General features: G+C 46.3%; 1 protein-coding gene across 1 annotated transcript in view; it reads right to left on the reverse strand.

Moving 5' to 3' along the window:
* Positions 1-1923: 1923 nt before the first annotated feature.
* Positions 1924-16284, reverse strand: part of LOC115820388 (IQ motif and SEC7 domain-containing protein 2-like) — a 46802-nt gene continuing 32441 nt past the window's right edge. Inside the window, exons 3-15 of the mRNA XM_030783954.1 lie at positions 10361-10646; positions 9762-10115; positions 8426-9513; positions 7643-7804; positions 7209-7331; positions 6901-7067; positions 6470-6609; positions 6083-6208; positions 5835-5934; positions 5253-5414; positions 4856-5041; positions 3946-3995; positions 1924-3141 (exon numbers count right to left, since the gene is read on the reverse strand). Coding sequence (XP_030639814.1) covers positions 1924-3141; positions 3946-3995; positions 4856-5041; positions 5253-5414; positions 5835-5934; positions 6083-6208; positions 6470-6609; positions 6901-7067; positions 7209-7331; positions 7643-7804; positions 8426-9513; positions 9762-10115; positions 10361-10646 — 4162 coding nt within the window. The remainder of the gene's footprint in view (positions 3142-3945; positions 3996-4855; positions 5042-5252; positions 5415-5834; positions 5935-6082; positions 6209-6469; positions 6610-6900; positions 7068-7208; positions 7332-7642; positions 7805-8425; positions 9514-9761; positions 10116-10360; positions 10647-16284) is intronic.

Here is a 16284-nt window from a genome sequence, read left to right on the forward strand (position 1 = left end):
TAGTAATAATTACACCAATAATATCACCAATAATATCAACAGTAATATTAGTAATAGCTGACATCGTAGAAGCAATGAAAAAAAGGAAAAAAATAAAATACCTCAACTACACAATGCATGACACTCTCTTTTACAATCAATGTCTGAGAGAATGTCCACTAGGAATTTGTAGTAATCAGAATGCAGTTCCCCTTCTGTTTTAAACTGCACAAAACAAGTGATTATTCATACAGTCCAGTGCTTCATTTCAAATTCAATTTTTCTTGAGTGTATATCCTCTGTGTCACACACTACAATATCACTGTTCATGACAGCAAGCATAAATTTATCTGAACTGGCTCTACAACTTTACATTAGGCACTAAGGCTATGTAACAAGTTGTCAAAATGTAATTTACTGCTGTGATAGGCAGAGTCGAAAATAAATCAATGTCTCAGTACAATATCTCAGTGAAAGTAGAACATTATTAAACCCATAATCAGAGGTTTTTCAATATGAAACTCTTAGGGGAACCAACGTCACTTTACAACTAATTTTAGTTAGTAGTGGGTGAGTTATTTCATTACTACTTCAATATCAGAGAGAAAGAAAAAAAAACACACACGGATAAATCATTGTATTCAACGAATAACAAATTATAAACCAAGAACCCAAAACAAGATTTTTTTTTCCTGTTATGAAATGCATGTAATCCAAAACAAAAACAAAAACAAACAGAGAATAGAATTAAAATCTACACTGAAACCCATTTAATAAGAAATTCATCCAGCAGTATGGCTGTTTTATTGCAGATAAAAAAGAGAATGACTTGGGACAGTCCTAACTGGTTACTCCCCCCTCCTTAAAAATATTACAGAGGCTGGGAAATCAAGGTTGGTGTATGTACTGTGTGTGGTTTCTTATATTGTAATGGAAATTCACCTCTTGAGTCCCCTTAACATACCTTTGTCTAAAGAAACAATAACTGGCATCGTCATATAGAAAAGACAAGGGGTTGCCTCAAAACGCATAGCCCTGTTGGTGTTGTGTTCCCTTTCACAATTACTACATATATTCGGTTAAAGTTCTCAGCGCTTGGATGAATATATCTATAGATAAATTTGCTAGTTTCATCTGTCAGCAGTCCATCATTTCTTCCGTCTAGTCATGAAAAGATTGTCCTCAGACCGAAACAAAACCAAAACGCAAAATTCAAAAAAAAAAAAAAAAAAAAAAGAAGGGAAAAAATGCCCAAAAATGCTAAATGTTGTAGTCCAAGTTTCAAACGTCATGCTCCTTGCTTTTCTCTTCTTAAAGTCCAGTTTTGACTGTCAGCCCAGCGTTAGTCTTGTCTTCAGCCCAGCTTACTGACAACTGGAGGGTCAAAATCACTGCAGATGTTTGTTCCATTGCTCAGTTGTGCGGCAGAGGTTGCAAGCTAAAATCTTAAGTCCGTGTCTCTTCTAGTTTGGCATCCCGCTGTGTTAACCTCCACCTTTGGCAAAGAATACTCATCTTGTAGCAGCCACTGAACTCTGACAAACACTGACGCTGTGTCAGCGCATCATAAAGACTATTAGCGTTGGCCTCCAGACAGCCTGTTACTGCCACTTACTTCAGCTTCAATTCAATAAAAATACATCAGGTCACTGCCAGTTAGAGTGCTGTTGACACGAGGAGTGACAGCATCCAGCACCACTCACTATGAGCCCAGACACAAGCCCTAATGCGACCGTGTACATGCTCTTGGCCACGTGTACCTGGTCTATGATTGAAGTGTCAGATGGACGCTCTAGACGTGTGGAAAGCGGATGTGGAAGTAGCAGAGCCTGAGGAGGCTGTGTTTCCTTTGGCCGGGGCTGCGGCTTCGCTGCCGGGACGTTCGGCCGCCTCTCCTCCCCTTGCTCTGGGCTCTCAGGACCGGCCGGGGCCCTCGGGCCGCCCTCAAACCACCGTGCTGATGCGGTTGATAGGCTTGGATTTGGAGCTGCCCATCGTGCCGCTGCTGCTTGAACTGCCTCCCCCTGCCCCTGCCCCCTGGCCTGCCGACTGTGCCCCCGGGGGTCCGGGGTGCTGGGGGGGGTGTGGGGAGAGAGGTGAAAGTGGGGTATGGGGGGACGAAGGGGGGGGTAAAGGAGAGTGGGATGGGGGAGGTGGGATGGAGGACAGAGGTGGGTACTGGGGCAGGTACTGGGCGGCCTGGGGCACGTGGCGCGCCGTAATGCTGGAAGGTGCCTGAGGGGGCGGAGCAAAGATGAAATGAGGCTGATGGGTGGAGTGCATGAGCGGGTGGGGGCTGTGGACGTGGCCTGGATGGCTGTGGGTATGAGTGTGAACGTGGGAGTGGGCGTGCGGGTGGGGCTGAGAGTGAGACAGAGTCAGCGGTAGCTTGCCTGTAGGACCGGGACCGCGGGCGGGGAGCGTGGGATGGACGTGGTAGAAACTGAACGGAGCCACCGGGGAGTGCGGGGAATGCGGAGAGAGAGGCGGCGGGGTGCACCCCATGCCCATGTTGCCATAGCGACCTTGGGCGCCATGGTGAGATAGCTGGCCCTGCAGCGGGGCGTGACAGGGAGGTGGCGGGCCGCGACGGGGCAGAGAACCGCGCTGTAGCGTATGATGGGTAACGGGCTGGGAGCCCACGGAAGCCTGGTTGGGCAGGGGCACGGTTTGGATGTTGTAGCGGTGGTGGTGGTGGTACGGAGGTGGAGGCTGGCCAACGTTGTTGTGGCAATACTGTGCGTGCAGGGCCTGGATCTTGGAAGGTCCTCCTGGATCTGATTGGCTGAGGGCGGAGGGGGAGGGAGGCGGCGGCCCTCCTGTGGTGGGCGGGGGGACGGGGGCAGGGTAATGTGGCCCTGGGGGGATGAGAGGTCCAGGGGGTTTGGCGCGCTTGCTGCCAAACAGGGAACCCAGGAAGGAGCTGGAACTGCTCCCTCCAGATCCGCTCCCCTGTCCCCCACCTCGATCTGCGCTGCCGGGGAGTCCCCCCATCCCCCCACCTCCAGTCCCAGCAGCGTTGTGTTGTTGCCCCGGCCCACCCCCCACCCCTACTCCGGGGCTCAGGATGGGGCGGTGAGGCCGGTAGTCTTCCAGGCCGTAACAGCCCGAGACGGCGGTGGGCACGCGCTGGTGCGGCCGTGGACTGTTAATGATGGAACCCTACAACACACGTACGACAGAGGTCAAAGGTCACAAAGAAGTTCTGCAAATAATAAGAGAAGCAGGCAGGCCACTGAACACTCACATACATGCACATCTGGTTTAAGATAAAAAAAAAATTGAAGCGCTGCTTTGAAATGAAACCTAGTGTGATCTCTCAAGAGAAGTCTAAACAACTTAAAAAAAATTGGAGAGCATCATTTTGTGGATAACTGGAGAGAATATTTTAGATGCCAGAAATAGTTCAAGATAGACGTCAACTTGATCTAAGTTTGGTTACACAGACAACATGACAGGAGCCTATACTTGCCCCAAGGCAGAATGAGTTGTCTTTTTTCAATGAACAACCAAACAAGACATCCCAACAATTTCATCTTACAAATATTTTTTAAAGCAGTGCTTTAAACCGCACTGATGACTACATTTTCTTAAACTGAAAATATTAATACACTGATAGCAGCACAGAACCAACCAGTGCAACATGCAGCATCGACATCATCGGTTTATGAATACAGAATTATCACTGAAGCACATTCTGCATGCAACAAATGTACGACAGCACACAGAGGACAATCTTTGGTTAATTAGCAAAGGGGAAACTTGATCATACGACATATATTAAAAAAAAAAAAAAAAAAAACTCATGCATCGTCATTTTAGTGCACACACAAATATACACACACGTTGTGGGGTCATGCTGGGGAACTGTGGGTAAGGACACACGATGTCATTCCATTTGGTCTTGGTTATGGGGGGGGGGGGGGGGAGTCACAAGAGTAGGCTGTTTGCAACCCCCAGACTTACTTCAATGGTACTATCCAATGAGCCGACACTGTTTCTGCGACCCCGTTTCCCTGCACCCAACCAAGCACAGCAAGGTCAAGGTTCGCCGAGACGGTTTTATGTCACACAATCGCAAATCGTACACAGTTGTACAAATTGTCCTTAACTGGCATGCCTAATTATCTGGACTAAAGTCAAACCTGACTCATTTATGCATTTTGTGGAAGGCATGAGAATTTTTAAGTAATCACGAATCCTTATTTCAGTGTCAATTTATGTTAAACCAATCTCAAAATATGCGGATATGTTGAGAGTCGTATTTATATAGGGGTTAGACAAGCAACAAAAAAAGGCACAAAAAAAAAAAAACCTAGCCAATCAGAAAAGCTTCATGTTTTGTGGAGCTCACCACTCAGCAGGGCAGTACTGAACCAAGAGGCGGCAGTCTAACGCAAACAGCATATAATGTCAGCATAAAGGTGTTTCTACTCAGCCTGATCTTTTTAGCCACATAAAACATCCATAAAATAGTCTCCTTCACTGAACTATGATGAATCCTTTCACTGAATAGTGATGAATCCGATTTCAAAGCACACACGTGCTAGATATTCGTCACGGCCAACTTAGTGCCTGATTCAGTCGCTGATAGAGCTGTCCTGCTGTTACACAGCAGATGGAGACACAACCGTTTAACTGAGTCCAATAGGAATATCAACACTCTTTGGGATCAGTATTCTAAGCCATTTAAGTCATATCCTCATGTTTAAAGACCTCTAATATGTGAGTGTATTCAAGCCAAAATGGAAAAACCCGCCACCTCTCATAGAGCTTGATAGAAGAAACGTCAAGCTTGTTATCGGTTTTTTAAGTAAACTGAGTCATTTGGAGAATCTTTCCTCTGAGGGCGAGGGAATGGATGTGTGATTAGTACCTGTTTCAGACAGATCTCTAAGGGAAGAACTGAGTGCTGTTCGCTTCAGGCCTTCCCCTGCTGCGTACGTGTCATCCAGGCTGGGCCTTCCCAGAGTGCCGTTCACTGCCTCAGTCTTTATGCCGCCACCCACTTCACCGCCGATGAGGCTTGGCCGCATCACACCTTTCTGTTTCTCTAACTCCGCTGCTTACAGAAAGAGGGAAAGAGGGAGAGGGAGAGAGAGAGAAAGACAGAGAGAGTGAGAGAAAGAGAGAGAGAGAGAGAAAGAGAGAGAAGAAGAGAGAAGATGGTTTGCTATTTGTATACATGGGACGTAGTTCAGTACACTATCCATGGCTCTACTACACACTTTAAATTGGGAGCTAAGATGGTGTTAGGGTCGTCTATCACTTACACTCCACCCTGTATTTTTCCATCTCTTGCACCTCTGCGACGCTTTCTCTCAAGTCGTTGGTGAAACGCGTGCGGTCCTGCTGACTAGGCGCCGTGAACACGATCAGAACCTTTCGCTCTCCTCCGGGAATTGCTGACGTCAGCCTGATGCCATGAGGATAATCTGAGAGAATGACAAAGAGCAACAGAAAGAGAAAAAGAGAGGGACGGAGAGAGAGCAAGTGCGTTTGAGAGAAAGAGTTGTCCACTGTCCATAAATGCAAACAAAACAAGGATCGTTTCCATTATCATGTAAATCTGGATCAGGAACAAATGAATGTGCTTCCCCACCGTATAAAAAATTGCTTTTTTCATTTAAATCAAACATCTCGTAATTCTCTGAGGGGGGAAAAAAATAAGAAAAAAAGCAGAAAATATCAAATATTCCACGATCATCTGACTGTGTTAAATGACCAGTTAAACATACCAGGGGGGAGGGGAGAGTGGCTAAATGTCACAGTTGAGCAGCAAACTGGAATGGAGTGAGTGTATAAATAAAGAAGGAGAAACAGATGGACAGACAGATGGAGAGACAAATACTTACAGGAGTTCTGGAACATGTGAACCTGCATCTCTACCAGAGGAAAGGACTGTCTGAAACTGTACGTCACTGAATTCTTCTTTTTCTGGAAGATCTTTGTTACCTGGACGGAGGGAAGAGGTGTTTGCATAAATCTGCTGGTTATACATTACATATAGGCTGCATCTTAAAATGACTAGGCATTGAGGTTTCCGGTGTCAAATGAAATATCAGCCTGATCTGTTTGATCTGAGTGAGAGGCAGGTTCTTACTACGAGCAGGTCATTGAAGAGGAAGACTTCTCTTTGATGAACTCCACTCCTCTGGGGTCTGTTAGGGTCTGGAACCTCATAGAGCTGGCAACAGCACACCAGCCTACGGTGAGGGAGGGATAGGACCTACAGACACACACACACACACACGCACACACACACACAGACAACAGAAGGAGATTAATTATGGCAATAACTGATGACTACTAAAGAGACTTTGTAAAGAATGAGGGATTCTAATTACTGCTATAAAAACACTCATTTTCCTACGACAGTTACTAATTTACTAAAAGGCCATGTTCACATTCTGTAATCAAAAGCTCCTTTTTGTAATCAGCACGTTTATTAGAAGACATCAAGCACAAATAGTCCACGAGTTGAACTCACGGGTTTCTTGCCCACTATGACTCGTTCCACAGCCTGCACTTGGGACACGTGGTCATCGTTGGTCCTCAGCTCCCATTTCTGAATGCGCTGATAGATCCCCACCAACATGTCCCGTGGGATGTCCTGACCGTTGTCTACACCTGCCAGAATAAGCAGGGGGAGGGGGGGGGGTGGGGTGGAAAGAATAAAACAACACGTGATGTGGTGAAGAACGGAGGCATCCGTTTTGAAGTATGCTGAGGTCAGAGGCGATATCTCGCTGCACAAGCCCTTTTATAGAGAACCTGTATTTTATTGACTTGGATGGGAAATCCAGCAGGATTTCAAATCAAATCCTTATACATATTCATGCTCCCTTTTGTAAAAGGAGAGGAATGGTAAGAGGATAGAGGAAACCGAAGGAAAAGATGGAATGGACCAATCAGAGCTACCTCGAAGGTTTTTGATGAAGTCCTCCAGCTTCATCTTCCTCTCTGCCTTGACGTTAGGGCTGTACATGTCTGTGTTGAGGAGGATGATGGCGAAGGCCAGGATGAAGATGGTGTCAGGGTTCTGGAACTGCCGAACCAGGCCTGGGTTGCAGACGCAGTATCTCTGACTGAAAGAGAAAGAGTACCAGAGATAGACAGATTGAGAAAGAGAGAGAGAGTGAGAGGGAGAAAAACGCACACATCATTCGTGCAGTGGTGAACATTTCGGGTGTATCTGAAGTATCGGAGTATCTGAAAGTCGGCGATACCTAAAAGCTTCAACGAGCCTCTCCACCTTCTGTGCTTCTCCCTGGACTTTGATCTGGGCCTGGAACTTTCTCAGAGCATCATCCAGGTCCATCCCTGAGAAATCCATCTCATCCAAAACACAGCTGAGGAGCAGACAGACAAACTAAGCACAGTCACAATGATCCTCTTTCCTTCATCGTGGACTTATGGATTTGTCAGATTTTACACAAATAATTCTTATGTTACACATAATCATCTGCATTCAGCCAATTTGAAAATCAAAACAGAAATTCAACATAACATTAACTCAACAAATTTTAGGAGCACACAAAAACAGATACAACTACAGATACGTCTCAGTTCAGGAAATGGAAAATAAACTTTTCTCAGGTTCACTTTGTGAGAGGCGCATTAAGTCTGGGAGGACTTTTAGTCTTGACGGGGTTTCACTCACTCTAGCACATCCTTGTTGAATTGCTTCTGTCTGTTGCCCAGGAACTCTCCAATCATCTGTCGGCTCAGGCCCTTCCTCTCGAGGATGAAACGGGCGATGCCCACTGGAGTATCCGACACAAAGCCCCTCTCAATCAGATACTGAATGCCCTTCTCTGGCTTCCTATGGAAAGACAGACAGAAACAGAGAAAGCGAGTGAGTAAGTGAGAGAGGGGGAAGAGAGAGAGAGAGAGAGAGAGAGAGAGAGAGAGAGAGAGAAACAGAGCAGGATGAAACGTAATACATCTGAGAGTCATGGTGAATTGCCTAAGGACGGAGAAACAGATGAAGAGCGTACAAAGAACCGGTGCCAGATTTGTTTCACTTGAATTCTCTATTCTATCCATTTATCCACGCCTGCCTCTGCCTTTCAGTTCACTTCTGCTTTTAATTTCAATTCCATTAGATTTTTTCCACTTTTACACACTTATCTCTGTTTTATTAAGGTCATACTTTTTTATAAAGCACTTTAGCACAATTTATAAAATGCATAAATCAATCGAATTATGATCATCACCTTAAAAGCTAAAGTTCTAAAAAATGATAAAAAAAAAAATCGAAAAAACTGTGTAAGCACTTGGAAAAGCAGAAAAAAATAGAACGCATTAGCTAAATGGATTTTCCAAAAAAAAAAAAACCTAATTCTTACCATTTTTCACAGCTCTTAATTTCATTACATCAAAAGAGGCAGTGATACAACATGAACTCATATTAAGGTTCCCATCCCTCCCCAATGGTTCTCACTTGTTGAACAGGTTGAGGCCGATGCGATACTGCCTCCTCTGCACCACGTCGTTGTTGAAGGCCGGTGAGTCCCAGCTGTGACGACTTTCTCTCTGGTAGGTCTGCTTGCCCAGTGGGGGCAGCGGTTCACGCAGGCTGTCCCTCGACGAAGAGCCAGAGCTGCAGTTGATGGTTTCGTTGGAGTTGGTGGTGGAGTTGAGCGAGTCGTTGTCTCCATCCGAGCAGCATGGTTGCTCCAGTCCTCCTGGGCCCATGGGAGTTGTGGAGGAGGATGAGGAGAGGGGTGTTAGGGGAGGCTGAGAAGGAGACGGAGAGGTGGGGTCCGGGTACGGGTGATGATGGTGATGAAGAGGGTGGTGCAGATGTGGATGGTGGTGGTGATGAAGGATGGTGTGATGAGGGAGGTGTGTGGGAATGGGGGAGGGCATTGGTCGTGTAGGGACGCGGGTCTGGCCCTGCGCGGAGCAGGAGTTTGGGGAACGGGCATTGGGGCTGTGTTTAAGAGTTCCCTGAGGTGAACCTCCTCCTCCACCGGGTTCCTGCTCGTAAACCATCTGCCTACTGAGGGAGCCACGGTCCGAGCGGTCGCTCATGTCCACCGAGCTGTCACTGGGAGGCTCAATGGTCAACACAGGGAGGTGAGCTCCTCTCAACCTGTAGTCCCGGCACTCCGTACACGGAGTGCTACGCCGGCTGTTGTTACTCCCTCCTCCCTCCGTGTCTCGACTGTCCTCTCTCCCCCCTACCCCACTGCTCATGCCCCAGTACTCTGTGTCAGTGCTGCTGGGTGCTCGGTCGATGGAGAGAGGAGAGGAGGGCATCCCATCGTCCATATAAAGAGTAACGTCACTGTAGGAGGTGGCCGTGCTGTCCTCATGCATACTCAATCCACCTCCTCCACCACCTCGCTCCCGTTCGCCCAAACCCCTGCGCGACAAGGATTTCCCGCTGTTGTTCCAAACGCACTCTCCAAAGTCATCGCCCTCAACCCCAGACATGGTCACTCCATCTCCACTGCCTTCTTGAGAGTCACCTCGTCCTGACTGGCATGTCAAAGCGTCGTCCATGGAATCAGCCAGAGACTTCACCTGACAAAACACGCAAGCACATTTAGTACTTAATACCAATTCTTGGCATATTTAAAGAAAGGACCACATGAGCAAAGATAAGAACACCAAGTTGATTTATGGTGGCAACATTCCAAACATTCTAGAATGAAGCAGCATTCCGAATATTTCACCAAATGTTCTTCCTCTGTGCTCTCACAGGTATTTATCTCACAAAAACCCTCACGCAACGTGACCATTTTCATCTCCTGCGGCAGGGCAGCTCTCACCTGTTTGGAGAAAGAGTCATCCGTGTGTGTGTACTCCTCGCGGTCAGAGGGGCAGTGCGAGGGGGAGCTGCCCTCCAGCTCTACCGTTCCCGCCTGGTCCCCCATGCCCAGGGCCCCAGGGTGAGGGTAGCGCTGCTGCTGCCCGGGGGGCGCTTGCGGCTGTCGTTCATCAAACGAGTACTGCAGCCGCATGTTAGACAGGATGATGCGGCGTGTCATACGGCTCTCGGATGCTGAGCTGCGCAGGCGCTCAAAGTTCTTGTTCATGCGATAGCGGCGGAAGGCCGTCTGTATGGTCCGTGCCGCGCGTCTGCTCAGGAAGTAGCCGCCATACTTCCTCTCCAGCATTTCCACCTGATGAGAGAGAGAAGCATGAGTCACTCACTAACACTTCAGTCATCGTAGACAGATTGACATCAGACTAGTGGAGAGGTTACGTTAGGCAAAACCAATAGGAATTGCTTTTTTTTTCTAAGAACTGACAATGGAGAAGAATTGTTGACTAAGATCCTGCGTAGTTTAGCCTTGTGAATGAGGCAAAACCATTCTGGACACATACACACACACACACACATACAGTAAAGGGCTGTGTATTGTACCTTCTTGTCCTGTAGGTCTGTAGAGAGCTCATAGCTATCTGATAGAGCTTTACACCGTTTATTTTCCTCTTCCTCCTGCTTGCGCAGGGCCAGGCTGGCAGGCTGGTGTCGGGTGCGCTGAGCCCAAGCCAGGCTCGCTGGACTCGTGGGAGCCACTGGAGGCCCCTGGGGGCCAGTAGGGACACCACTCTTCTCGTAGCGTTCAGAGTTACCCAGGTAAGGAGCCTGGCTGCACTGGCTGTCAGAGAAACTACTCGTATCTGGACATTGGGGATCCCCTTCCACACTGTTAGAGAGAGACAGGGAAGAAAGAAAGAAAGAAAGAAAGAAAGAAAGAAAGAAAGAAAGAAAGAAAGAAAGAAAGAAAGAAAGAAAGAAAGAAAGAAAGAAAGAAAAAAGGGGGGATAGAGAATGTTTCATCAACAAGTGAAAGCTTCAGTGACTGGGTGGTAAGACTAGACCATATCCTTGGTTCTGGCCGTGAAGGCAAGCAGAGGGTAAACACAATATCAACACACTAAAAAATCATTAGCCTTTCAGAATCGCATATGCAGCCCGTCCTGCCCACTACCATCTGGCCTGCCACAGAGAGAGAGAGAAAGAGAGAGAGAGAGAGAACGAGAGCATCAAGTCCACACAGAGGCGGAAGGAGAAGGGGATGGTGAGCATGTGGAGGAGGAGGATGAGAGAGAGAGAGAGGACAAGGTGGATAAAGAAGGAGAAAAAGAGAGCTAGAGGAGGGAGGGAGAGAGAGAGAGGGTGGGTGGAGGAGGAGAGAAAAGGGAAAAACAGGGCCATGTGCAGCACTCTGTCATGTGAGCTGAGCCAGGCACCATGGGTAGCGACAGCTTTCCTGCACATGAGTCACATGAGGATGAGTCACAGAAAGAGAGAGACAGAGAGAGAGAGACAGAGAGAGAGAGAGAGAGGGAGAGAAGAGCTAGCACGCTGCACCCACTCTGCTCACTTCACAGTTTCTTCAGGTGTGCTGGTTAACTCTGCAGTCAATCTTTCACCTAATGCCCACAGTTTCAATGAACTGGTCCATTATTCGTCATAGGACTTCAATGGGTCTACTGAGGTCAGTTAAACACTTCATAACTCCACACCCCTATTCACTGCACCTTGTCCGTTCCTTTCATCTCTCCTCTCCTGTTATTCCAGCTTCTCTGCATCACACACACGTGGACACACACAAGCACACGCGCACACACACACACACACACACACACACACACTCTCTCTCTCTCTCTCTCTCTCTCTTTCGGCCGCTGGGTAGGCACTCACATGTAGGCGTAGGCCCTGCGTGGGAGCTTCTTCTTCCTGTAGAACCACATGGGTCAGGTCTATATCCAAAAGTGCAAGACTGCAGAGACGCGTCCACCCAAATGTACACACACAGGCTGACCACAGTCACGTGGTTAGAGTTGAGTTCAGCAGAACACAGGCCTTCATTACTCTGTGTGTGTGTGAAGAGTCCGCATATACATATATCTCACCATCTCATTTCCTGCTCTTTAGCTGAGCTGAGTGGAGAAGCATCAAGCCAGAGAGCCTCTCGATGACTGGATTGAATTTCTGTCAATTAGTGCAGTAGGAATGTATCACAGCAGCAGACGTCCACTGGCTCTTTCAACGGATGTTAACAATGCTGGTCAAGTAGGCTAAATAAAGACCAAAAGAAAAAAAGTCTCTCCAAATCTTCCTTCATTACTTGCTCTCCCTCTCTCTCTCTTTCTCTCTCTCTCTCTCTCACTCACACATATACATACACACACAAACACACACACACATACACACATACACACACACACTACCTCTCTCTCTCTGCTTATTGTTCTCTCTCCCTTTAAGCAGAACAAATCTCCTCACAACATGGGCTTGGTAACTACCAACATAGTGATGGCAACCACTGTGTTCAAAGGGCAACAGTAAACACAGCTTTAAAGAATCTAGAATGCTCAAAATAACTTCTAAAGAAAGAAAGCAGAAAAAAACATTAAACAGATGTCATGACATCATATTCAAGCCAATTCCCTAATTCAAGTCTACTTATATTTTGTAAACATTCCCAAACTCGCTCACACAAGCAAAAAGATATCCGGAGGTCTTCCTTCACACTCCCTCTCCTTCCTTGTCAACCAGGCAAGTAAGTCCAACTTAGACTAGGGCAGAGTAATCCAGCAGTGGTTGCGGAGTGGCTCTCTGTGTTTGTGTGTGTGTGTGTGTGTGTGTGTGTGGGTGTGTGCATGTGTGTGTGTGTGTGTGTGCGTGTGTGTGTGCATGCATAAGTGAGGCTCAACGCAGGCAGACTAGCAGCAGTGCAGTCTGGTCACATGCTGAGTGAACACTCCCACTCAGTCTCCACCTTCAGAGGCTACAAAATAACACCACCAGGACAGGGACGAATACACAGACGCACAAGCACGCACACCTGCACTCATACACGCGCACACACACACACACACACACACACACACACACACACAGAGCACAAAAGTACAAAATCACCATTCAGCACAGCTTAGCTTTAAATCACTACTTTCACCACTCCTAACAGTAGAGTATAGGAAAGTTCTGAGTGACCTTACATGACCTCATAATAAATTGATTTGAAATTTTGTAGACAATCCCTATACGGTGAAAGCAGGTGGCAGTGTGTGTGTGTGTGTGTGTGTGTGTGTGTGAGATAGAGAGAGTGCATGTGCGTGTGTGTATGTGTGTGTGTGAGAGAGAGAGAGATAGAGAGAGAGAGTGCATGTGTATGTGTGAACTCTGTGTGTGTACTGTTATGAATCCGCAATACGCTCTACATTAAAATGCCTTGTTCAGTGAAAGAGATCATAAAAATGACACCACGCCTCAAGAAGGAACAGAAAAAAAAACTTTTCCCTTCAAAGAGCAACTCTAATATTCCGAATAAACAAAAAATGTCCTCCATCTCGCACTTCAAGCATGAAATCCGTCTGCCCACATTATTCCAAGGCTTACGCCTCATATTCCGCTCATCCGTTTCTCCTTTACATCGCCGGTACCATGCTACTGTCAGAAGCACTCCGCGTTATGCAAACGTTTTCACATTTTCAAATGAAATATTCATGAATCTCTTTGCTGTAACTTCTCAAGTGAAAACCTCTTCTACATACCATGTGCTGAATATACAATGTACATTCTAGTTCACGGTGAAACTTTATCTGAGGTCTCAAAGTCAGCGGTTCATTTTAAGTGTCTCTCTTTAGGTTTAAACACACAAAACCTAAACACAGCAAAATATTTCAACTTTAGGTGCGTAATATAACATTAGTTGGACAGTATAATGTGACTACATGGTGTTTCTGAGCAATAAATAATGACAATAATTATAAATCATATTTTCAGTTGGTTACATGTTAGACATGTTTATGGGAACGTGCCTTTTTTTTATGTAAAACGTGAGGGTCAGAAATCAGCAAACACTGCAGCTGTTGTGTGTGTGTGTGTGTGTCTGTGTGTGTGTGTGTCTGTGTCTGTGTACAAAGACACTGGGTCATTGCTGGCTGTAATTAATATTTCAGCGTGATTAATTGAACAGCTGTTAATTAAAAGTGTTGCCCTGTCCCAGGCCGAGGCTTCGTCTGTCAACGCTGTCTGCCAAACACAACTCCAGAACTGCCTCTCTGATTCATTCAACCAAGTCAGAGACTCTGAACACAGGCCTGTCAACGTTCATAATGATGTTCAGTACTTCGACACTATACTCTGACGATTACTACTAAGACAGCCTATATTGCAACCACCACTAATGCCTTAACTACTACGAACACCATGACTAAGTGCTTTTACAGGGGAGATATTTTCTTGTGCTTTACAACCTGTATTTGTGGATGTGAAAATAACAAATGATCAAAAGCAGGTTAGCTGGTAGTTCCAAACTGCATTAGCAGTCAATCCATCCTCTTGCTAAAAGCAGATACAACAGATTTGTTATGACAGAGGTGAACGTAATGAGATGTTTTTATTTGACAGGTGTCTGATGTCAGAGAGAGAGAGAGAGACAGAGAGAGAGACAGAGAGAGAGACAGAGAGTGAGAAAAAGAGAGAGAGAACTATGAGCCAGTTATTGATTTAGCAGGGATTATTGGATTCTCTCCCCTGCCAGTTTGGTATAAATCTATACACCAATTAATGTGTGAGGGAGACATCCTGCAGCAGTACCGACAAAAAAAAAAAAAAAAAAAAAACACCCTGTGAGATTATCAAGAAAGTACACTCCACATTCACTGTGTGCTGAGTGTATGACGCTGTATGCTGATGTACCGCACACAGCGTGCGTGCGTGTCGCGTTAGCGCGCAGTTAAGGCAGCTCCATGCTCGTCATGTCTGTCGTCACCCCCTGACAACACATACTGCAGGTTGTGTCAATTCCATATCGACTTACGGTCAATGTAATTAACGAAGCACTGGAAATATGTGTGTCAGATTCAAACACGGATTCTGTTACCGCAGTGAACTTTTATTTTTTAAGTTATTTGCTCTTTACATATTTTTTGTAGAATGCCCATGCTGATAGAATGCCCCCCCCCTCGCCCCCGCCCCCCCATCTACTTTAGATGGTGTTAATAGATATCCCAGTGTGTGAGGAGCTTGTGCAACTGGAGCAAACAGGACCACTAGGCAAACAATCTCTGTGTAGACACAGCAATACCTATCAATCAGTTCCTGCTGCTTCACCAGGAGGCATATAATTCACTGGACTGAAGAGTTCAACTTCAATTAGCACTCCCTCATCTGCCCCCCCCCCCCCCCCTCCATCCCGCCCCCGTGCCTGTGTGTGTTTTTGTGTGCTTGTGCATGTGTTCACTGCAGTAATAATATTAGCTGAGTAGTAACAACCACATTCCTGTACTGTCCCTGCGCAAAATCTCTTTACTAAGAGACATAGCTTGGTTTACAATGAGCCTGTGCGACTCTGGAGAGCTTTTGCACTAGCTGGGAGAGAGGTGCTTTAAGGGAGGGGAAGCCTTGCAGACCTACTTCTGCTCGTGCTGGGTCTGAGAGAAGCGGAAAGAGACGGCTCCAAGCCCAAGCACCAAATGGAGGCCCTCAGGGCACTGAGCTGGCCAAAGCCTTCCCTGTAATCAATGGAGCTGCTTCCCTGTGCGTTACTGCAAGCCTGGAGCCTCAGTCACTGCATATGTGGGTGTGTGCGTGCGTGCATGCGTGTGTGTGCGTCTGTGTGTGTGTGTGTGTGTGTGTGTGTGTGTGTGTGTGTGTACTTGTAAGCTCTGGCACCTGATTCATCACAGATTTATCAAGAAGAAGAAAATACTGAAAACAAAAGAGTTCATTTAAGACTTTCAAAACAACTGTCCTGAAATCACCGCTCAGTTACCTTGAACTAACGTTGCAGATACTGAATTGAAATGAGACAAAAAAAAAAAAAGAAAAAAGGGTCTCATTACTGCAGAGAACCATATGGTACCCTAGACATAAAATTAAACCGAATCTCGCTTGAGTCATACATCTGTTTCATTGAGAACACCTTTTTTTTTTTTTTTAAAGTTCTTTTTCTTTTCTCTGTCATGACGTTTGACGATGTGAGAAAGCTTTAGACTCTGCAGAGACTGTGCCTGTTCTCAGTTAGGCGTCAGACAGTGTGTGAATGTTTCACAGTGGGGAAATTTTAGAACAGAGAAGCACAAGCTCTCTGCACCATGACTGTATTCCATTAACGCAACTCCTGCTTGAATAAGAATAAAAAAAAAAAAAAAGAGCTCAAAGCATTACACACACTGGTAATCGCTACGTACACAATCGTGAACCGCGGGTTGCGAGGAACGGATAAAATTTAGTACCATTCATCTGCGCTGAGGAAGTGCGCGGCGACAAGCATCATCAAAATCACAAGGAAAGATTTTACAATCATATTTTTATAAAAAAAAAAA

The sequence above is a fragment of the Chanos chanos genome, chromosome 9 (assembly GCF_902362185.1).
Source record: "Chanos chanos chromosome 9, fChaCha1.1, whole genome shotgun sequence".
Lineage (NCBI taxonomy): Eukaryota > Metazoa > Chordata > Actinopteri > Gonorynchiformes > Chanidae > Chanos > Chanos chanos.